We start from the raw sequence: 24,601 nt of genomic DNA, 5'->3' as shown, positions 1-24,601 counted from the left end.
CGAGATGCAAAGAAATAATCATAAAGAAGCTCCAAATTGCTCAAAACACCGCAGCCAGGTAAAACGAGATTCGAAAGCGCCAACCCCTACGAGAAAAACTGCATTGGCTCCCAATCAAAGAACGTATTGCGTTCAAAATCTGCACTCTGGTTCATAAAATCATCTATGGCAAAGCCCCGGGATACATGTTAAACCTCATAGACCTACCAACCAGAAACAAGATCAACACGTTCATTCCTAAACCTTCACCACCCAAGCTGCAAAAGTCTCATATACAAATCAACCTATGCATCCAGCTTCTCCTATATAAGCACGCAACTTTGGAACGCACTACCAATCACCACAAAAACAACATTTGACCTACCAAACTTCCGGAAATCACTAAAGACTATCTTGTTCAAAAAGGCATATCCTAACGACCCAACTTAAACACCTGTATCCTCCAACACAACGATACTAATACTCGAACTGGACTTAACATAACGCTTCCTCCTTTCTATTCCCTTATGTGTCTGTCCCACATGCACTCTATTATACCATAATATCACTCTGTATTTGTCATACCGGAAAGGTGATCGTCTCACGGTACAATGTAAGCCACATTGAGCCTGCAAATAGGTGGGAAAATGTGTGATACAAATGCAACAAACAAACAAACTATATATATATTGTAAAGAGTATGTAGGACAGGCCCCAAAGGAACCCTGGGATAGGCCAGAATACCCCCGTTATAGGCAGGCATTCCCCAGGAAAAAACTAGAAATAAAGAACTACAACTCCCAGCATGCCCCAAGGGAGATCGGGGATAAGAGAAACTATCTGCATTCCCAGGAGTCCCCAGAGGAGGGCCGCAGGGGAAGGAATAAGGCTGATTCTCCAACCTGGTGGAAGAGGTGGTGGAACAGGTGGGTGGAGAAAGAAGAGCCACCAAGAGCTTTAATGAAAGAAAGGGTGAGCAGCTGGGAGAAGGGCGGGGCGAGGAGAATATGGATTGGGCTCCTGAGGAGAGAGAGGCAGAGAGGGAGCCTTGCCCTATGGAGGTGACTGAACCGGAGAACACCCTGGAAGAGCCGATGGACTTTTCAGCTCTGGCTCAGCGAAAGCCAAGGAAGTAGCGGGGCCAAGTCGGGTCAAGCGGGAGGAGGTCAGGTAGGAGTATGACTGACCAAGAGGGTGGGACCCTAGGCTTGACCCCGCGCAAAGCCATTACTATGTGTTTTGAAAGCCTGGCTAAATTGAGCTGTGTTTTGAAAGCTTGGCTAAAATTGAACTGTGTTTTTTTTGAAAGCCTAGCTGGACTGAGCTATGTTTTTGAAGCTTGGCTAAATTGAGCTGTGTTTTGAAAGCTTGGCTAGAACTGAACTGTGTTTTTTGAAAGCCTGGCTAAACTGAGCTGTGTTTTTGGCTAAAATTGAACTGTGTTTTTTTTGAAAGCCTAGCTGGACTGAGCTATGTTTTTGAAGCTTGGTTAAACTGAGCTGTGTTTTGAAAGCTTGGCCTAAAATTGAACTGTGTTTTGAAAGCCTAGCTGGACTGAGCTATGTTTTTGAAGCTTGGCTAGAACTGAACTGTGTTTTGAAAGCCTGGCTAAACTGAGCTGTGTTTTGAAAGCTTGGCTACACCTGAACTGTGTTTTAAAAGCCTGGCTAAACTGAACGGTATTTTGAAAGCCTGGCTAAACTGAGCAGTGGGGTAAAGCTTGGCTAAAAGTGAACTGTGTTTTGGCAAACCCCGCTACACTGAACAGGGTATTTTTTTCTTTTTTTTTTTATTATTATTTGCTGCCACTCTTCCCCAGGAGGGAGGGAGAGGAAGCAGCTGTGGAAGCCTGGACTGGGAAACTAACCGGATTGAGAAAGGTGAATGATAACCGTGCTTTGTTTTGTGTTTTGGTGCCACAACTCAGGGAAGGAGGGAAGCCCCTCCTAGGTAATAAAAAGCTTCATTGTTCTGAGGGAAAAGGAGCAGTACTGGAAGGTGTTCTTCAGGCTGTGGAGAGCTGCAACCGCTGAGAAAAGAGGATCCACTTTACAATATATATATATATATATATATATATAACAAGCGGTACTGAATGTAAGTGCAATGCATAGGTTTGGTTTAGGTAGGGTTGAAAAGAGGTTTGGGCAAGCTCCTAGAAGAAAAGTCCATGAAAAAAAAATTATTAGCCAGACAGATTTGGGGAAGTCTTTGCTCATTCCTTTCCTGGAAATGAGCAATGAGAAACAGATCTGTTTTGGGGGAATTTGCCAGGTGATCTGGACTGGTCACTATTGGAGACAGGATGCTGGGCTCAATAGACCTTGACCCAGCATGGTTTTTCTTGCTGCTGTCCCAATAATTTGTAAGCCTGACCTCACTCTATCCCTAACCCAGTTCTTTACCATTTAGATAGTATTGGGCAGTTGAGATAAGAGTTTTGGCTTGATACTATCTGTGAAAGAGCCAAAATGCACGGATAAGAAAATTATGTCTTCTGGCTGCTAGTGAACATACACTTGTTTTGTTTTGAGGTAAATCTAAAGGAAAAGCCCTGTACACTAAGGAATGACAGCATTAACATGTTAGAGTAGAGCATTGTATTCTTCCCAGATTGTCATCAGAAGAAGAAATTCATTCTTAAAAACAGATAATTCTTTAACTGGTCCAAAATCATGAATCAATCTTGGACCAGTTTGACCGAGGGGGTAATTTTATAAAGGTTTTTCTATATGTAATGCCTTTTTTTTTTATAGTGAAAAGGAAAATGTATATCTTGCCTGCTAATTTTCTTCCTTTAGTCCCACCAGACCAGTTCCACCAGCATATGGAGAAACAAAATAGTTCTCTGTAGCCTCAGAAAATCAATATTTAGACAGACAAGCAGCTATGAGTAATTTTGTCTGCTTGAGATAACGAAAACAGCTCTCCTATATGATTTGATTTCCTCTCATCAATTGGACATTTTTTGCCTTACTAAGACGTGGTTCCGGGATGGGGAGGAATCATTTGTATCAATGTTTACCCCCAAACTGCACAGCTTTTCACTCTGCAAGGTCTTTAAAAAAGGCGGAGGTCTGGCAATTTGCCTGTCCCCTACTATTATAGTGACAAAACTTCCTACTACTGATTTCCAATATTCTGAAATTCTAGCCCTAAGTTAACTGTCCCTTGTTCTCTCACTTTATTAGTATGTTACCTCCCCCCAAATCCTAACAAACAGGCATGGGATGCTTTTGTCCAGACATTAGCAGATGCGGCCTCTTGCTTTCCCAATCTTATTGTCACCAGTGACTTTAACGTTTATATGGACGAAGTTCATGCATTGAGATCAATCATGTTTCCATCTTTTCTAATGGATTTACATTTCACCCATCTAGTGCATATTCCAACACATATTGATGGGCATACACTTGACTTTATTTTGGTGCGTAATGACATCTTGTTTCCTTTGTCTTTCTTACCATTGCATATTTCTACACTTCCTTGGACTTATCACTTTCTGATCACTTCCACTCTATAGATGTGCATTCCCTTCACTCAAGTGAATTCAACCACTATTTATGGTGTTAACCAGTAACTTTCTTGATCTTCCACTTAAAGAAGCTGCCACTTAGTGGAATTCATCCTTAGCGCCTCTTTTCTGTCCCTTTGAATTTCCAATCCTCTACCCATTCTTCTTCCTCCCTACGGCATCATAAAACTACCCCCTGGTTCCACCATGGGCTTCTACAGTTGAATGTCAGCTGCATAAGGCTGAGCGCTTTTGGAAAAAACATTGTCATGATATTGTGACTTGTCACAAATATCATAGTAACATGGTAGATGATGGCAGAGAAAGACCTGCACGGTCCATCCAGTCTGCCCAACAAGATAACTTATATGTGCTACTTTTTGTGTATACCTGACCTTGATTAGTATCTGCCATTTTCATGGCACAGACCGTAGAAGTCTGCCCAGCATTAGCCCCGCTTCCCAACCACCAGCCACGCCCCCCACCACCAGCTCTGCCATCCAATCTCCGCTAAGTTTCTGAGGATCCATTCCTTTCGAACAGGATTCCTTTATGTTTATCCCTCGCATTTTTTAATTCCATTACCGTTTTCATCTCCACCATCTCCCGCGGGAGGGCATTCCAAGCATCCATCATGCCCTGGCTAGTCAACATAATTTTAAAGTTAAAAAGGCTAAGAAAATGTTTTAGGACAAAATTATTTCGGATTCCTTTACTAACTCTTCCAGGAAGTCAGTACTAGGAGAGATTTGGTACTGTGTTGCAGTCTGAACCCAAATTGTGTGGGATGATAAGGGAGAATTTCGATACGTACTTGGCTAGTTGTTGGCTAGTTGATGGTTTCCAGGAGCTTGGACAGAAGAGGAATCCCTGCTATTGGTCTGTAGCTGGATGTGATGGTGAGGTTTAGGTTTGAGGCTTTTGGAATGGGAGTAAGAGCAATGAGACCCATATCTATTGGATACTTGCCACTTGAGAGTAGAGTATAAAGGAATATGGCTAGCCATGCGAGTATAGGTTTGGGAGGTTCAGAGAACTGGAAGGAGGGGCAAAAATCTAGAACACAGCGGTGGGATGATAATCTGGGGAGGAGGGATTGTATAATATCAGCTGAGGTGGGTTCGAAGGAGGCCCATAATCGATCAGTCAGAGAATTTGAAATATGATCTGACTCTAGTGTTGAGGGTTGGGGTTCTGTTTCCTCTGTTTGCTTATTTGTGAGGTCCTCATGAATTTTCTGTACTTTGGAGTTGAAGTAGTTGGCTAATTCTTGTGCATTGAGTTCGGTGTCGATGGCTTGTCGGTCAAGATAGCAAGTTGAGAGGAGATTATTCATTAGGGCGAAGAGTTTTTTAGGGATGGGATCAGTGATGACAGTGATTGTGGAGTAATGTCAGGAAGTATTTTTTCACGGAGAGAGTAGTGGATGCTTGGAATGCCCTCCCGCGGGAGGTGGTGGAATGAAAACGGTAACGGAATTCAACATGCGTGGGATAAGCATAAAGGAATCCTGTGCCGAAGGAATGGATCCTCAGGAGTTTAGTCAAGATCGGGAGGCGGGGCTGGTGGTTGGGAGGCGGGATAGGGCTGGGCAGACTTATATGGTCTGTACCAGAGCTGGTGGTGGGAAGCGGGACTGGTGGTTGGGAGGCGGGGATAGTGCTGGATAGACTTGTACGGTCTGTGCCAGAGCTGGTGGTTGGGAGGCAGGGCTGGTGGTGGGGAGGTGAGGATAGTGCTGGGCAGACTTATACGGTCTGTGCCTGTGCCAGAGCGGTGATTGGGAGGGGGGGCTGGTGGTTGGGAGGCGGGGATAGTGCGGGGCAGACTTATACGGTCTGTGCCCTGAAGAGCACAGGTACAAATCAAGTAGGGTATACACAAAAAGCAGCAAATATGAGTTATCTTGTTGGGCAGACTGGATGGACTGTGCAGGTCTTTTTCTGCCGTCAACTACTATGTTACTATGTAATAGGCTTTTTTTTTTAGCCTCAGAACAGTGGTATCTGTAGGATCTGATGGCTTCTTTCTATCGGGATTTGGTCTGAGGATCATGATCTTTCCTCCATGCCCTTTCAAGGCGTCTTCAGGAGCTTTTCAAGTTTTTGAGCTGATCTGTGTACCAAGGATTGGATTTTGAGGATCTGAGGATCTGGGGCAATGATGATATTTAGGGACTCTTTGGTTATCTGGTCCCTCTCTGTCTTCATTTTAAAGGATTGATTTGTTGTATATTCATCTTGTCAGAGACTAATTTCCAGAACCTGGAGGCATTGATTCTTCCCTGTGTTTTTATGATGGGCTTGACTTTTTTAGCCATGGTGTGAGAGGACATATGCATATGAAGGATAAAATGGGCTAAGAAGTGGTCGGACTATGGCATAGTTGACCATTTAGTGTCAGAGATGAGGGAGGAAGGAGGAGACAAGATCATGTCATGACCTTTCACATGTGTGGGGGTTGTGTGGCCCAAGGTTATGTCACAAGAAGCTAGGAAGGATTGAGGGCATCGACCCTGGGGTCATTTTCTAGTTCAAGTGGGAGGTTCAGGTCGCCAATGAAGATCAGCCTCTGGAATTGGAAGGAGCAAAAACCTAGGAGTTCATATATTTTCTCTGTGATGTTGTGCCAGGGACCAGGAGGTCTGTATACCAGTAGGACTTCAATCTCATTCCATGGAGTATTAGAGTCTTCTTGTAGTCTGCAAAATATGAATTCTAGACTAGGAGCAATGCTGGCCAATCAGAGTTAAGCGGAAAAAGCTTTTGAAGAGTATGGCCAGACCCCCTCCTCGTTTTTCCTACCTAGGTGAGTGAAGGACACTGTAACCGAGTGGGCATAGGTAAGATAATTTTGGACTATTTTGTTTTTGTAGTCAGGTCTCAGCTATAAAAACCAGGCCAAAGTTGTTGGATTCAATCAGGTCGTGGAGTAATAGTAACTTGTTTCTGACTGATCTAGCATTGGTAAACGTTCATTGAACCGATGTTTGTGAGGGTGTGATGTGGATTCCATGGTGGTATGGGATCCTGGTTATATTGGGTGGGTTCCTTTGGTTTGTCTTCGACCTGTACAATCGGTGTTGGGGGGCTTGGGGAGTGGTTTAGATGAGCTGCATGCCAGGCACCTGCTCCTCATCTGGTTTTTGTTTTCATCTTTGCAGTTGATTTGGTATAGGGTAGGAATGGGATGGGCTGTCAGCTACCCAATACTACCAAAGCAGTCCAACTCATAGCAGCCAGGTCAGCCCCCACTTATACCAGCTTTATATGGCTTCGAAGTGTTTAGGCTTTCTGATCAGTTGAGGATGTTTATCATAAAGTGATTTCACTGTAGCTTTTAGAATTTTTTTCTACAAAAACTGGTTAAAGGATAGAAAACAGAGAGTAGGGTTAAATGGTCAGTATTCTCAATGGAGAAGGGTAGATAGTGGGGTTCCCCAGGGGTCTGTGCTGGGACCGCTGCTTTTTAACATATTTATAAGTGATCTAGAGATGGAAGTAACTAGTGAGGTAATCAAATTTGCTGATGACACAAAGTTATTCAAAGTTGTTAAATCGCAAGAGGATTGTGAAAAATTACAAGAGGACTTTAGGAGACTGGGAGACTGGGCATCTAAATGGTAGATGACGTTTAATGTGAGCAAATGCAAAGTGATGCACGTGGGAAAGAGGAACCCAAACTTTAGCAATGTAATGCAAGGTTCCATGTTAGGAGTCATCGACCAAGAAAGAGATCTCGGCGTCGTTTTTGATGATACGTTAAGTAGAGAGGTGTGGTAGCCATGTTAGTCCACTCTTTAAGGTTATCAATAGAAATCAAACAAAATAAAACATGGAAAAGAAAATAAGATGATACCTTTTTTATTGGACATAACTTAATACATTCTTGATTAGCTTTCGAAGGTTGCCCTGTGAAACCCTGTTCTGCGGCAGCTAAGAAAGCAAATAGAATGTTAGGTATTATTAGGAAAGGAATGGAAAGCAAAAATGAGGACTTTATAATGACTGAGGGGAGATATGACAGAGGTCTATAAAATAATGATGGAGTGGAACGGGTAGACGTGAATCGCTTGTTTACTCTTTCCAAAAACACTAGGATTAGGGGGACAATGAAGGTACAAAGTAGTACATTTTGTGAGCTTCGGAAGAAGACCCCCCCCCCCTCCTGTGACATCACCCACCACTGAGTATATTTCCATAAGTATTCCTCCAGTGTGGCTGCAACAACCTAAGGGGCACAAGATCAAATTAGTGTGTGCCCCTTAGGTAGCACTTTGATGTTTATTGATTTTTGCCTATACTGTTAACTCCTATGTACAAAAATATTACTTCAACTGCTGAAGTATATGTTTTAGCTCAGGCAGCTTCTTCTTCTCAGTCTGCCTCCCAGTTTAGGGGTTTCTTTTAGCCCCATTAAGAGATTTCCCCTTCCAGTACCTGAGTGTTTGAGTCAAGAGCCACACAGAATGGATTCTCCTGTATTGCCTCTGCTGGAGTTGTTTGCTACGCCTTCTATAGTATTTAGAGATAACAGTCCAATACCTAAGCCCATTATATTATCTGAAGATGTAACTGTGTCTCCCGTCCCTACTGAGGTGTTTTTTAAGGACCTTTGTAGTTTGCTTTCAAGTAATAATTTGCTTTTGCGAGGCACGGTTGATTAAACTGTTAGATTCTTTCAAGAAGCTGTAGGAAAGTATTCTGAAATATATATAATAGGCTTCAGAAGATTGAGGAGACTTGTGATACTCTTATGTCTCAATTATCTACTTTGCTATCTCTAGGAGCAGCAGGTGTTACAGATAATTTAGGATAGTACCAGCAACTGGAATCTGTGTAAAATTCACTTAGGTCTTGTTACCATAGGAATTTGAGTTTTCTTCAGAACCATCTTCTCTCACCTTTGATTCCGTTTAGAAATTACCTTAAAAATGCATTGCAAATGCCTGATGTCGATACTATTTTGATTTCTAAGAAATATTTCCTCTGGTCCTGATATTCAGCAAGCGGCGGGCAGTGCGTTTGTTGTCGGCCGCCAGCGGTCGACTCGGATATTCAATGCTCCTAAAATGTTAACTGGCTATGTCGATATTCAGCACTAACCGGTTAACATTTTAGCAAAGATAGGCCTGCTATTTAACCAACCTATTTTGGCCGCTCAGCATAGCTGGTTAGGCGCTGAATATCCATGCCTCACCAGCTATGTTGTGTGATACAGCTATTTAGCAGATAGCTGCTACCTGGGATATTCAGCAGGAGATAATCAGCTATCTCCCACTGAGTATTAGCGGTTAGCCAACTAAAAGCTATTTAACTAGCCAGTTAAATAGTGCTGAACACTTGGGGGGTGTTAATTACTGTGATCAAAAGGTTATAATATTTCCTGATGTACTAAGGGCTACTCAGTTGAGAGCAAACAGTTTCTTTAACTTCCAACTAGACTCTTGTCTACTGGTGCAACTTTTTTTTCCTACACTTTCCATGTCTCACACCTTTTCAGCAGTAGCTCAAGGTGAGTTATATTCAGGTATACTGGGTATTTCTCTGTCCCTGGAAGGCTCACAATCTAATTTTGGACCTGAGGCAATGAAGGGTTTAGTGACTTGCCCAAGATCAGAAGCAGCAGCAGTGGGACTTGAACCAGCCACTTCCGGATGACAAGACCGGTGCTCTAACCACTAGGCCATTCCTCCACTCCAAATTATGCTTACAGTGACCCTTCTCAACTGAGAGGGAAATGGTGGTGGGGGGTTAATTAGTTTCTTATCTTGCACTGCTAGTTTCAGTTTTCATGTTGTGGTATAGATTATTATTATTTTTTTGTTCCATTTTTGGTAGAATTATGATATCTTTCATGTAATGTGGATTTTCCTTTTTTGTATTGTTAAAGCTAATATAAAAATAATTCTTGTTGATGAAATGCAGAGAGGCAATTCATTACAGGCAGAACCAGCTCTGGAAATACCTTCTCCTTATCTGTGTTGACCAATTTCCTGTCATCTCTGTTCTTCAGCTTCCCTGGAGCTTCAGCGGTGGGCTGGGATGAATGGAAGATAAATAATTTCCCAGCACATTCTGCAGCCTGTCATAAAGAAACATACATGACCTTTATTCTCCTGATGAACAAATTCAGGCATCACACCCTCCCACATAAACTTTCTCTAAATCCATAAACCAGCAGTCCATTTGTTTAGATGCTGACCTCTTAATGACACTAAAAGTCCCTCACGGCTTAAATAGCAATGAACAGATCAATCCATTAAAGTTTAGCTGGCACAGAGCCGCACACTTCTGTTTATATTAATAAGCAGACAGCAGAATAGCCCCCGCTGAAGCAGACATTGCTGCTGTTAGAGTCCAAACTAGGATTAGGGTCCTCTGGTATCTCCTCATAGTCTGACACTTCTCATGAGCAATACCAAGTCCAGACATGCTGCTTTCTGATTTGCCTCAGAGCTAAGTTCAAGGTAGCCTAAGAAGAATACTGATGAAAGTGGGTTGGAAAACACACAGGATCGGAGCAACAACAGACCACTTGCCGTGTGTAATATAAGATCACCCCCCACCCCCGCCATGTAGCATCAGTCTAAACTTCAGGTAGCTGTATGTGAAACCATAAAATGCTTCCCCTATAAAACAGCAGCCCATCTTAAAGGGACATAACAAGTCAGTGAACTTACAGCCTCAGAGATGATAAAGTGAGATCTTAGTGAGCATGTGCTTTCTGTGCTCATTCAACTGTATATGGCTGTATGCCATGGATATTTATGTATTTATTTATGACATTTATATCCCACATTATCTCAAATAGAATTCAAGTTCAATGTGGCTTGCAATATAACAAAAGTATAACTGGAAGGCGTTCTGATTACATAGAACAAAGCAGATAGATATATATATATATACTACTACTACTACTACTACTACTATTTAACATTTCTAAAGCGCTACTAGGGTTACGCAGCGCTGTACAATTTAACATGGAAGGACAGATAGATAGATATATACACACACATATACATATAAAATTATTAATAACAGCATAACATGAAATCCTGATCATATAACATGTTTGTATACATAGGACAGAATGTGAATATGTGTTGTAAGTTACCTTAGGTAGTTCTTTTGAACTGCTAAGGCAGGGTAAAGGTCACAAAATGGAAATAAAAATAATCAGCACTTGATGCTTAAAGTGGGAGGATGCAAAAGCCGAATGTGAGTGTTGGCATCCGACCATTCTTTCCAGGATCCCCTTTGAAATCTGAAAGAAACTTTGTTGGCAAAAGACGCTCGAGTTCTTTGAAGACCAGACCAGACAATGACATTGTTCTCAAGTAGTGAGGAATAATCTAACCTTCAGTGCTTCCATGCCAGCCTGTATTAGAGGAGCAAAGACAGTCTCGCTCTCTGTAGTTTCTGCAAACATCTCAGGGATCTGCTCCAGCAGGCTGTGAGAGGGAGAAATAAAGTCAAATAAAATCCTCAGCTTCAGTCAAACCTACTTCTCCTTACTAACAACCTGACTCACAGAGGCTTTTCTCATATTTTGGGATGAAACTTTGTGAATCAGGCCCTCAAATGGATTTCATTGAGTTGTAGAATTATAAGCTCGTTTGATAGATACATTTCCTAAAATATCTTATTTAGCTAGAAATGATCATTTGTAACCAGCTTCACAGAACCCAAAGAACCTGGTCAACACAACTCAATCTCTAACCTAAGGAGACTACTACTACTACTATTTAGCATTTCTATAGCGCTACAAGGCGTACGCAGCACTGCACAAACATAGAAGAAAGACAGTCCCTGCTCAAAGAGCTTACAATCTAATAGATCCATTTAAAGCGATCTGATTGGCTGGAAGACGGGGAGTGGATGGCAAAGAAATGAGCTGCTGTGCTAATCTGTGCTGAAAGCCAAAAGTATCTTCCTGGAGGCAGTCTCCTGCCAACTCCTAACCCTAAAACAACCCCCCCCCCCCGAAGCTGAACCAGCTCCCGAGGCCTGCCTCCTATCAACTCCTAACCACAAAACAAACCGGAACCAGTCCCTGCCAGCTCAGTTTAACACATAACTCTTGGAAAAGAAATATAAAGAAACAAATTTGGTGATTCACATAGAGAATAGCAAAAGACTCATAACTGAATCTCTCTGGTCAGAGACTAAGAAGCCCTTTCACTAAACCAAGCTAAGCAGACAGCATGTGAATTAGTATTCAGTAACTCTTAGCGCATGGCTGCTGTAACTATAACCGTGTTGGCATGATAGTGCACATCAATTCACGCTCTAACTGCATATAGCCTGTTATGAGGCAAGAAAAAGGAGGCATCCGTATTGACAGTTCAGATATCACATGGTTGAGTTTTTCTGTGTGGTATTTTTATGGGAACATGCTGGGAATGCCACTAAAAGTTAGCACTCAGGGTCTGCACTTATCATGCAGTAATTTGGGCACTTACTGTATGGCAAGTGGAAAACTGTTCTGCACTTTAGTAAAAGAGCCTTAAGAAACCAAAAACACAAAAAGTAGTTTAAAAATTCCAGGTAAGTTTCTAACAAGGTACTCAAACCTTGAAAAAATGTTTAAATGCTAATTTACCTTCAAAACATGGGAAACATTGTACACAACATATTTGTATGGTCTTACACTTATAAAGCGAATGCTACATACCTGTAGAAGGTATTCTCCGAGGACAGCAGGCTGATTGTTCTCACTGATGGGTGACGTCCACGGCAGCCCCTCCAATCGGAAACTTCACTAGCAAAGTCCTTTGCTAGCCCTCGCGCGCCCGCGCGCACCGCGCATGCGCGGCCGTCTTCCCGCCCGAAACCGGCTCGAGCCGGCCAGTCCAGTATGTAGCAAGACAATACCTTTAAGGGAAGACACAACTCCAAAGGGGAGGCGGGCGGGTTGGTGAGAACAATCAGCCTGCTGTCCTCGGAGAATACCTTCTACAGGTATGTAGCATTCGCTTTCTCCGAGGACAAGCAGGCTGCTTGTTCTCACTGATGGGGTATCCCTAGCCCCCAGGCTCACTCAAAACAACAACATTGGTCAATTGGGCCTCGCAACGGCGAGGACATAACTGAGATTGACCTAAAAAAATTTACCAACTAACTGAGAGTGTAGCCTGGAACAGAACAAACAGGGCCCTCGGGGGGTGGAGTTGGATCCTAGAGCCCAAACAGGTTCTGAAGAACTGACTGCCCGAACCGACTGTCGCGTCGGGTATCCTGCTGCAGGCAGTAATGAGATGTGAATGTGTGGACAGATGACCACGTCGCAGCTTTGCAAATTTCCTCCATGGTGGCTGACTTCAAGTGGGCTACCGACGCAGCCATGGCTCTAACATTATGAGCCGTGACATGACCCTCAAGAGCCAGCCCAGCCTGGGCGTAAGTGAAGGAAATGCAATCTGCTAGCCAATTGGATATGGTGCGTTTCCCTACAGCCACTCCCCTCTTGTTGGGATCAAAAGAAACAAACAGTTGGGCGGACTGTCTGTGGGGCTGTGTCCGCTCCAGATAGAAGGCCAATGCTCTCTTGCAGTCCAATGTGTGCAGCTGACGTTCAGCAGGGCAGGAATGAGGACGGGGAAAGAATGTTGGCAAGACAATTGACTGGTTCAGATGGAACTCCGACACGACCTTTGGCAGAAACTTAGGGTGAGTGCGGAGGACTACTCTGTTGTGATGAAATTTGGTGTAGGGGCCTGGGCTACCAGGGCCTGAAGCTCACTGACTCTACGAGCCGAAGTAACTGCCACCAAGAAAATGACCTTCCAGGTCAAGTACTTCGGATGGCAGGAATTCAGTGGCTCGAAAGGAGGTTTCATCAGCTGGGTGAGAACGACATTGAGATCCCATGACACTGTAGGAGGCTTGACAGGGGGCTTTGACAAAAGCAAACCTCTCATGAAGCGAACAACTAAAGGCTGTCCTGAGATCGGCTTACCTTCCACTTGGTAATGGTATGCACTGATTGCACTAAGGTGAACCCTTACGGAGTTGGTCTTCAGACCAGACTCAGACAAGTGCAGAAGGTATTCAAGCAGGGTCTGTGTAGGACAAGAGCGAGGATCTAGGGCCTTGCTGTCACACCAGACGGCAAACCTCCTCCAATGAAAGAAGTAACTTCTCTTAGTGGAGTCTTTCCTGGAAGCAAGCAAGATGCGGGAGACACCCTCTGGCAGACCCAAAGAGGCAAAGTCTACGCCCTCAACATCCAGGCCGTGAGAGCCAGGGACTGGAGGTTGGGATGCAGAAGAGCCCCCTCGTCCTGCGTGATGAGGGTCGGAAAACACTCCAATCTCCACGGTTCTTCGGAGGATAACTCCAGAAGAAGAGGGAACCAGATCTGACGCGGCCAAAAGGGAGCAATCAGAATCATGGTGCCTCGGTCTTGCTTGAGTTTCAACAAAGTCTTCCCCACCAGAGGAATGGGAGGATAAGCATACAGCAGACCTTCCCCCCAATCCAGGAGGAAGGCATCCGACGCCAGTCTGCCGTGGGCCTGAAGCCTGGAACAGAACTGAGGGACCTTGTGGTTCACTTGAGATGCGAAGAGATCCACCAGGGGGGTGCCCCACGCCTGGAAGATCTGTCGCACCACACGGGAATTGAGCGACCACTCGTGAGGTTGCATAATCCTGCTCAACCTGTCGGCCAGACTGTTGTTTACGCCTGCCAGATATGTGGCTTGGAGCACCATGCCTTGCCGGCGAGCCCAGAGCCACATGCTGACGGCTTCCTGACACAGGGGGCGAGATCCGGTGCCCCCCTGCTTGTTGACATAGTACATGGCAACCTGATTGTCTGTCTGAATTTGGATAATTTGGTGGGACAGCCGATCTCTGAAAGCCTTCAGAGCGTTCCAGATCGCTCGCAACTCCAGAAGATTGATCTGTAGATCGCTTTCTTGGAGGGACCACCTTCCTTGGGTGTGAAGCCCATCGACATGAGCTCCCCATCCCAGGAGAGACGCATCCGTGGTCAGCACTTTTTGTGGCTGAGGAATTTGGAAGGGACGTCCCAGAGTCAAATTGGAGCAAATCGTCCACCAATACAGGGATTCGAGAAAACTCGTGGACAGGTGGATCACGTCCTCTAGACCCCCGGCGGCCTGATACCACTGGGAGGCTAGGGTCCATTGAGCAGATCTCATGTGAAGGCGGGCCATGGGAGTCACATGAACTGTGGAGGCCATGTGGCCCAGCAATCTCAACATCTGCCGAGCTGTGATCTGCTGGGACGCTCGCACCCGCGAGACGAGGGACAACAAGTTGTTGGCCCTCGCCTCTGGGAGATAGGCGCGAGCCGTCCGAGAATCCAGCAGGGCTCCGATGAATTCGAGTTTCTGCACTGGGAGAAGATGGGACTTTGGGTAATTTATCACAAACCCCAGTAGCTCCAGGAGGCGAATAGTCATCTGCATGGACTGCAGGGCTCCTGCCTCGGATGTGTTCTTCACCAGCCAATCGTCGAGATATGGGAACACGTGCACCCCCAGCCTGCGAAGCGCCGCTGCTACCACAGCTAGGCACTTTGTGAACACCCTGGGCGCAGAGGCGAGCCCAAAGGGTAGCACACAGTACTGGAAGTGGCGTGTGCCCAGCTGAAATCGCAGATACTGTCTGTGAGCTGGCAGTATCGGGATGTGTGTGTAGGCATCCTTCAAGTCCAGAGAGCATAGCCAATCGTTTTGCTGAATCATGGGGAGAAGGGTGCCCAGGGAAAGCATCCTGAACTTTTCTTTTACGAGATATTTGTTCAGGGCCCTTAGGTCTAGGATGGGACGCATCCCCCCTGTTTTCTTTTCCACAAGGAAGTACCTGGAATAGAATCCCAGCCCTTCTTGCCCGGATGGCACGGGCTCGACCGCATTGGCGCTGAGAAGGGCGGAGAGTTCCTCTGCAAGTACCTGCTTGTGCTGGAAGCTGTAGGACTGAGCTCCCGGTGGACAATTTGGAGGTTTTGAAGCCAAATTGAGGGTGTATCCTTGCCGGACTATTTGGAGAACCCACTGATCGGAGGTTATGAGAGGCCACCTTTGGTGAAAAGCTTTCAACCTCCCTCCGACAGGCAGGTCGCCCGGCACTGACACTTGGATGTCGGCTATGCTCTGCTGGAGCCAGTCAAAAGCTCGCCCCTTGCTTTTGCTGGGGAGCCGCGGGGCCTTGCTGAGTCGCACGCTGCTGACGAGAGCGAGCGCGCTGGGGCTTAGCCTGGGCCGCAGGCTGTCGGGAAGGAGGATTGTACCTACGCTTGCCAGAAGTATAGGGAACAGTCTTCCTTCCCCCGAAAAATCGTCTACCTGTAGAGGTAGAAGCTGAAGGCTGCCGGCGGGCGAACTTGTCGAATGCGGTGTCCCGCTGGTGGAGAGACTCTACCACCTGCTCGACTTTTTCGCCAAAAATGTTATCCGCACGGCAAGGCGAGTCCGCAATCCGCTGCTGGAGTCTATTCTCCATGTCGGCGGCACGCAGCCATGAGAGCCTGCGCATCACCACACCTTGAGCAGCGGCCCTGGACGCAACATCAAAAGTGTCATAAACTCCTCTGGCCAGGAATTTTCTGCACGCCTTCAGCTGCCTGACCACCTCCTGAAAAGGCTTGGCTTGCTCGGGGGAAGAGCATCAACCAAGCCCGCCAACTGCCGCACATTATTCCGCATGTGTATGCTCGTGTAGAGCTGGTAAGACTGGATCTTGGACACGAGCATAGAGGAATGGTAGGCCTTCCTCCCAAAGGAGTCTAAGGTTCTAGCGTCCTTGCCCGGGGGCGCCGAAGCATGTTCCCTAGAACTCTTAGCCTTCTTTAGGGCCAAATCCACAACTCCAGAGTCATGAGGCAACTGAGTGCGCATCAGCTCTGGGTCCCCATGGATCCGGTACTGGGACTCGATCTTCTTGGGAATGTGGGGATTAGTTAATGGCTTGGTCCAGTTCGCAAGCAATGTCTTCTTCAGGACATGGTGCAAGGGAACAGTGGACGCTTCCTTAGGTGGAGAAGGATAGTCCAGGAGCTCAAACATTTCAGCCCTGGGCTCGTCCTCCACAACCACCGGGAAGGGGATGGCCGTAGACATCTCCCGGACAAAGGAGGCAAAAGACAGACTCTCGGGAGGAGAAAGCTGTCTCTCAGGAGAGGGAGTGGGATCAGACGGAAGACCCTCAGACTCCTCGTCAGAGAAATATCTGGGATCTTCCTCTTCTTCCCACGAGGCCTCACCCTCGGTGTCAGACACAAGTTCACGGACCTGTGTCTGCAACCTCGCCCTGCTCGACTCCGTGGAACCCCGTCCACGATGGGGGCGTCGAGAGGTAGACTCCCTCGCCCGCATCGGCGAAGCTCCCTCCGCCGACGTAGTCGGGGAGCCTTCCTGGGAGGTGGCCGCGGTCGGCACCGCACGCGGTACCGACGTCGGGGACCTCAACCTGGGCGATGGGCCAGCCGGCGCCACGCTCGACGGTACCGGTGGCGCAAGCACCGCCGGTACCGGAGGGGTAGGGCGCAACAGCTCTCCCAGAATCTCTGGGAGAACGGCCCGGAGGCTCTCGTTTAGAGCGGCTGCAGAGAAAGGCTGAGAGGTCGATGCAGGCGTCGACGTCAGTACCTGTTCCGGGCGTGGAGGCTGCTCCGGGCTGTCCAGAGCGGAGCGCATCGACACCTCCTGAACAGAGGGTGAGCGGTCCTCTCGGTGCCGATGCCTGCTGGGTGCCGAATCCCTCGGCGACCCAGAGCTCTCGGTGCCGACACGGGGAGGAGACCGGTGTCGATGCTTCTTCGATTTCTTCCAAAGCATGTCACCGGAGCTCCCCGGCACCGACGAGGAGGACGTCGAATCCATCCGTCGCTTCCTCGGGGCCGAGACTGAAGAAGGTCGATCTCGGGGGGGCTGTACCGCAGGAGCCCTCAGGGTAGGAGGAGACCCACCCGAGGGCTCACCGCCACCAGCAGGGGAATGGACAGCCCTCACCTGCACTCCACCCGATGCACCACCGTCCGACGACATCAGCAGACGAGGTCCTGGTACCACCGACGTCGATGCAGCTATCCGATGTCTCGGCGCCGATGCAGAGGCCCGATGCCTCGATGCACTCGATGCAGGGGCGGCCGAGGAAGATGGTCTGGACGCTGACGACGTCGATGCACTCGAAGATCCCGGTGCCGATGCCGACGAAGAGCCCGAGAACAACACGTTCCACTGGGCTAGTCTCGCTACCTGAGTCCGCCTTTGAAGCAGGGAACACAGACTACAGTTCTGAGGGCGGTGCTCGGCCCCCAGACACTGAAGACACGACGAGTGTCTATCAGTGAGCGAGATAACCCGGGCGCACTGGGTGCACTTCTTGAAGCCGCTGGAAGGCTTCGATGTCATGGGCGGAAAAATCACGCCGGCGAAATCAAAAGCCGAAATGGCGAAATTTGAAGCACCAAAATTTAGAGGGAGAAAAAATCTCGACCGAGGCCGAAAAGAGGCCTACCCCGACGACGAAAGAAAACTTACCGGGGCAAAAAAGCTGGAAGTACGGGGAGGATTTACACGAAACCCGGCGGGGGGTTTCCGGAGCACTTCCCGACAAGGACAAAGCTTTCCCGAAGGAAAAAAACACGTTCAAAACAAATTGGACGCGCGAGGTCGACTTTCCGGGGCTCGACACGGCGAAAACACGACCGTACCGAGTGCGGACAAAAGAAGACTGGCCGGCTCGAGCCGGTTTCGGGCGGGAAGACGGCCGCGCATGCGCGGTGCGCGCGGGCGCGCGAGGGCTAGCAAAGGACTTTGCTAGTGAAGTTTCCGATTGGAGGGGCTGCCGTGGACGTCACCCATCAGTGAGAACAAGCAGCCTGCTTGTCCTCGGAGAAAAAGCAATACAATTTGGAAAGCAAAAATCAAATAAAAATAACTAATTTTGCTTACTTAATCAGTTAGAGAGGACATCATGCCAAAAGCGAAGATACTTACCTGTAGCAGGTATTCTCCGAGGACAGCAGGCTTCATATTCTCACAAGTGGGTGACGCCGATCCACGTCGCCCGGTCCAGCATTTTGCCAAAGTAAAAAATAGAGCTTTGTGGAGCACGAGTGCCTTCCTGCCCATCGCGCGAACGCAGTCTCCTCGGTTTAATACTAAAGCAAAAAAAATTAAATAAAAATATCCAAGGAGACAACTCCAAGGGGAGGTGGGTGGGATTGTGAGAATATGAAGCCTGCTGTCCTTGGAGAATACCTGCTACAGATCTTTGCTTTCTCCGAGGACAAGCAAGCTCCTATATTCTCACAAGGGGGAATCCCTAGCATCCAGGTTCACCCAAAACAATAAACATTGGTTAATTGGGCCTCCAATTTGGACCAATAGAAGCCCCGGAAAAGCTTCTATTGGACCGAATTGGACCAATAGAAGTCCCGGAAAAAAACGCCGAACTCACACAGTGGCGATGGGAAAACCGCCCAAAAAACTGCATCCTGCGGCCGGTGAATTTTCCCCCCCGCCGCTGGTGAAAACCCGCCCAATTGGGCAGTAAAACCACCCACCTGGCAACTTTGCAAATGTTGCCCAGCTGGCTGATAGCCCATTACTCCTGATTAGCATACCTATGTCCTCTCTGGACATCTGGGAGCAGTGCTCTCTGTGAGAACAAAGGAAGCCAGACAGAGAGGCTCCATAACTAGGGACTTCAAAGGAGAACCTGTGAAAATGGTCACCTTCCTGACTTCAGAAAGTAAACTGGAGTTTGTAAAGGAAAGAGCTGAAATCAAAGGCTGGGAAGAAAATAAGTTTTTTGATCTCTTTCTGAGGTATAAAGCAGAAGCACACGGCTGTGCTCAGGTCACTTCTCTCTTTGTCTTTCTCCCTGCATACACCCATCTCCAGCCACCAGAGCCCCGGCTCTGGCCCCCCTTTCTTCCCCAGCTCTACCCCAAAGCTTTCTCTCCCAGAGCACATGGCTCTGCTTTCTTAGGCACTTCTCTCTCTTTATCTTTCTCTGCACCTCCCCCCATTCTTACCTTTCTCTCATTGATTCCCATCTAAACATACACACAGAGACAGCCTTGTACTATTTCCCTGTACTGAGTGCTGTGAGCCTATATATGTACATACAATATACTTTCTATATATATATACACAAACTTGTGTGGATTGTGTATTCTTTGGGAACCCACTGCCTCTGTGAACTGGCCCCGACTGCCTCTACGAACCCACTGCCTCTGTGAACTGGACCAGGGACCATCCCTAGACAACAATTGCTGACACATGGGGGCTCCATCTCAGGTTTCGCAAGAGGATCTCCAGCTGGGTAAGTACGGACATTTTTTCTGCATGTTTTTCATATGTACTTCTGTCATACACACACACTCGCACATTCACTCTCTCTCTCTCACACACAGTCACTCTCACATACACTCTCTCAAACATACACACTTCAAGAAAAACCTTGCTAGCACCCGTTTCATTTGTGTCAGAAACAGGCCTGTTTTACTAGTTTCTCTATATCCTGCCAGTCTCTGTCCTGGTGTCCTGTATTGGATCTCCAAAAATGTCTACAATTTTGGTGCACGAAGTAATTCCCATGCATTTGGCTACACAATGCACAAAAGCTGACCAACAGTATGATCTGAGTGTAATTCTCACAGAGGTTACAGACATCCCTGTCTGGGCACAAGACAAACTAGAATGTGGCAGAATGTCCACAGAAATTCTGTTAGAAGGTGAGGATCCACCGCCACAAAAGCAATATCCAGTACCTCATTAGGCAATACAACCCGTAGCTAAGATTATACAGGTACTGGAAGAGAGGGGCATAATCAGACCGATCTCTTCTACATGCAACTCACCAGCATGGCCAATAGTTAAACCAGGAGGCTCCTTTAGACTGACCATAGATTTCCGCGCCCTAACTCAAGTATCAAAATCTGTGGTACGGGTGGTAGCCTCATATCCAGAAATGATCTCTAAATTAAACCCCAACTGCTTGTCCTCTGAGAAACTACATTACACAATAAAAATAATTGAAAAAAATAAACCTCAACAGCCCAGGGACATTTTTAACAAACCTTCATAAGGGCTATACTATCACTGGATTCTAAAACAAACCGGAAAAAAGAGTTAGTAGAAAACAACTCCCCCCAAAAAAACTATTTTGTGAGAGAAAAAAACACTACTCGAAAAAAACGGTTTAATACACAATACAGTATTAGCATAATGTGTTCTCAAAATAGAAATTCTATTAACTGGCAATTTTCTTTAAAAAGAGTTCCACAATACTGTGCACAGATAGCAGGGTTGCAAACTCCGTGGTTTTCCTGCAGAATTAAGCGGCTTTTGTAAGCTGTCTGTGGGCACTTGTTGTGACTTTTTGGGTGGGTTTTGGGTGTCTGTGCCAGGCTGCTTGTTCTGTCTGTAGTGCACACCCTATTGGTCAAATTTGGAGCTGGAATGAGGTTTGGAGCATCTCAAGCTTCATTCTGGCTCCAAATTTGACCAATAGGAGGGTGATGACTCATCGCTGGACTCTGGAGCGAGTGAGTCAGGCACAGCAGCACATCGTGGAGGTCTAAGGAGAGTGAGCAGCATGTGGTGGAGTGAGGGGGAGTCACAAGGAGGTAGAGCAAGCTGAGCAGAACACAAGTGAAGCAGTAACTACAGCCCAAGTCATGCCCAAAAAATAGCTATGTGGGGAGGGGACACCCCCCTCCTCACATTGCTATTTTTGGTGTTGGGCTGTTTTTGGGCTACTTTTGGAGCATGACATGGGCTGGAAATCTTTTCAATATCTAGCAACTCTTCAGATAGCGAAAATACTCTCCACCACTTATCTGAACAGGCGGTGAGCTGTAAATAGAATTTTGAATTCCAAACGATTTCTTCCAGCCAAATTTATTATTTATTTTGATTTGTTACATTTGTATTCCACATTTTCCCACCTATTTGTAGGCTCAATGTGGCTTATATAGTACCGGAGCGGCGTTTGCAGACTCCGATGTAAACAAATACAAAGTGATGTTGTGGTAAGATAAAATTCAAGTGGCACAGCCACATTTGGGAATCGTACAACAGAAGAGTTGTCATGTCCTTCACGTACTTTAGTTTTGGTGTGATGTAGAAATCGGCATTTATGTTGTATTGGTAGGGTATGCCTTTTTAAACAGGTTTTAGTGTTTTCCGGAAGTTTAGGTGGTCGTACATGGTTTTCAAGGCTTTTGGTAATGCGTTCCACAGTTGTGTGCTTATGTAGAAGCTGGATGCGTAAGTAGATTTATATTTGAGTCCTTTGCAGCTTGGGTAGTGCAGATTTTAGGTACGTTCGTGTTGATTCTGATGTGTTTCTAGTCAGTAGGTCGATCAGGTCTGTCATGTATCCTGGGGCTTCACCGTAGATAATTTTGTGAACCAGAATGCAGATTTTGAAGGCAATGCGTTCTTTGATTGGGAACCAGTGTAGTTTTTTGCGGAGGGCTTTTGCGCTTTCAAATCGCGTTTTTCCGAAGATAAGCCTAGCTGCCGTATTTTGAGCGGTCTTAAGTTTCTTTAATGTTTGTTCTTTGCATCCCGCATAAATTCCATTGCAGTAGTCTACTGGCTTAGTACCATTGATTGTATCAGGTTGCAAAATATTTCCCTCGGGAAGAATTGTTTTATGCATTTGAGTTTCCACATTGAGTGGAACATTTTCTTTGTTGTGGATTTCACTTGGCTCTCTAGTGTTATGTTGCGGTCCATTGTAACACCGAGGATTTTCAGGCTGTCTGAGATAGGGAGGGTGTAATCTGGGGTGTTGATGATTGTGGAGTTGTCCGCGCTGTGTTGGGATGAGAGGATGAGACAGTGTGTTTTTTCTTTGTTGAGTTTTAGTTGAAATGCATTTGCCCAAGAGTCCCTGATGTTCAAGCTGTTCTTGACTTCGTTGGTGATTTCTGTCAGTTTAGATTTGTAAGGAATGTATATTGTAATATCGTCTGCACAGATGAAGGGGTTAAGGCCTTGGTTGGATAAGGACTTGGCTAGTGGGTCATCATTAGATTGAAGATGATCGGTGATAGTAGTGATCCTTGAGGTACTCCGCAGTCTGCTTTTCACAGTGATGATATGTTTGAGTTTGATTTTACTTTATATGCTCTTGTGGTTAGGAAACCCTTGATCCAGCTAAGTATGTTTCCACCAATCCTGAACTTATCTAGTAATCTTATGAATATGTTATGATTTACCATGTCGAATGCACTAGACATGTCGAATTGGAGGAGGAGGATGTTTTTGCCTATTGCTATTTCTACTACTACTTATCACTTCTATAGCGCTAAAAGGCATACGCAGCGCTGTACACCATACACGAAAAGACAGTCCCTGCTCAAAGAGCTCACAATCTAAATAGGACAGGCAAACAGACAGAACAACTAAGAGGTAAGGGAATTAAAGAGGTGGTGATAAAAGGGTACAGGGCAAGTGAGTAATGGTTAGGAGTCAAAAGCAGCGTCAAAGAGGTGGGCTAGACGTACAGGCTCGGGAAGTCTATTCCAGGCTTGAGGTGCAGCCATAGGCTTAGTTTGACTGTTTCATTTGGGGGGGGGGGGGCAAAGGATGGGCGAAGCATATTAGCATATTCATTTGCATACATATGCAAATGAATATGCTAATATGGAGGAAGGAATTGAAATTTACAGGCAAAATATCACAGATGCACATTTCAAAAAGCTGACATATTTCAATTAATACATTCTGAATAAAATACTTTTATCTACCTTTGTTGTCTGATCATTTAGTTTTTCTATTCGCTTTGGTCCCAGTGTCTTCTGTTCTATTAGATTGTAAGCTCTTTGAGCAGGGACTGTCTCTCTTTGTTAAATTGTACAGCACTGCGTAACCCTAGTAGCGCTCTAGAAATGTTAAGTAGTAGTAGTAGTAGTAGTATGCAGTGTCTTCTTTCCAGTAGGCTTCCCTCTGCTCCCCACCCTCTCAGTCCCATCCATCTCTTGCTCCTTCCCTCTGATCCCCACCCCTCCCAGTCCCATCCATCTTCTGTTCCTTCCCTCTGCTCACCATCCCTCCGTCCCATCCATCTTCTGCTCCTTCCCTCTGCTGTGCCTGACCTCTCCCAATCCCATTCATCTCCTGGTCCATCCCTCTGCTCCCCACCCCTCCCAGTCCCATCCATCTTCCCTCTGCTCCCCACCCCTCCCAGTCCCATCCATCTCTTGCTCCTTCCCTCTGCTCCCCACCCCTCCCAGTCCCAACCATCTCTTGCTCCTTCCCTCTGCTCCCCACCCCTCCCAGTCCCATCCATCTTCCATCTGCTCCCCACCCTCCCAGTTCCATCATCTTCCTTCTGCTGCCCCCCCCGCGAGGTCCAAGATCGTGACTCCGTCTACCCCCCTCTCTTCCTCCCTCCCTCCGGCGCAGGCAGCAGTCTTTTTCAGCGTTCCTGGCAGCGGTAGCGATGTACACGCTGCCTTCGGCTCTGCCCCGAAGCCACTCAGAGTGGCAGTCATTTACCGCCCCCCCTGATAAATCCCTCTCTTCCTTCCTCACCGACTTTGATGCCTGGCTTTCTGTTTTTCTTGAACCCCATCTCCGTCCCTCATTCTCGGAGACTTTAACCCGTCCAACTCTCATGCTTCTCAGTTCCTCACTCTAACATCCTCCTTCTATCTCCAGCTGTGTTCCACCACCCCTACTCACCGTGATGGCCATTGCCTTGACCTCGTCCTCTCCTCTTCCGGCTCACCCTCCAATTTCCACGCCTCAGCTCTTCCTCTCTCTGATCATCACCTGATCACCTTCACACTTCTTCACCCTCCCCCTCAGCCCCACCCAACATTAACCACTACTTCCAGGAATCTCCAGGCTATTAACCCTCCCACCTTATCATCTAGTATTTCTAATCTCCTCCCCTCCATCATGTCCTCCGAGTCTGTCGACGAGGCTGTCTCAGCTTACAATGCCACTCTCTCCTCTGCTCTGGACACCCTTGCACCATCCACCTCCCGTCCCACAAGGCGTACTAATCCCCAGCCCTGGCTGACCCCTTGCATCTGTTACCTTCGCTACTGCGCCCGATCTGCTGAACGCCTCTGGAGGAAATCTTGCACCCATTCAGATTTCCTT

General features: G+C 46.8%; 1 protein-coding gene across 2 annotated transcripts in view; it reads right to left on the bottom strand.

Annotated features, from left to right (window-relative positions):
* SEC24D (SEC24 homolog D, COPII coat complex component) overlaps positions 1–24,601 on the bottom strand; it is a 547,880-nt gene that overhangs the window by 365,127 nt on the left and 158,152 nt on the right. For both annotated transcript variants that reach the window (XM_030191796.1, XM_030191797.1), the window contains exons 13-14: positions 10,853–10,946; positions 9,461–9,577 (exon numbers count right to left, since the gene is read on the bottom strand). In XM_030191796.1, the coding sequence (XP_030047656.1) occupies positions 9,461–9,577; positions 10,853–10,946 (211 nt within the window). The remainder of the gene's footprint in view (positions 1–9,460; positions 9,578–10,852; positions 10,947–24,601) is intronic.

The sequence above is a fragment of the Microcaecilia unicolor genome, chromosome 2 (genome assembly GCF_901765095.1).
Source record: "Microcaecilia unicolor chromosome 2, aMicUni1.1, whole genome shotgun sequence".
Lineage (NCBI taxonomy): Eukaryota > Metazoa > Chordata > Amphibia > Gymnophiona > Siphonopidae > Microcaecilia > Microcaecilia unicolor.
The sequence above is the reverse complement of the archived record's forward strand: the minus strand, read 5'-3'. Positions and strand labels throughout refer to the sequence as shown.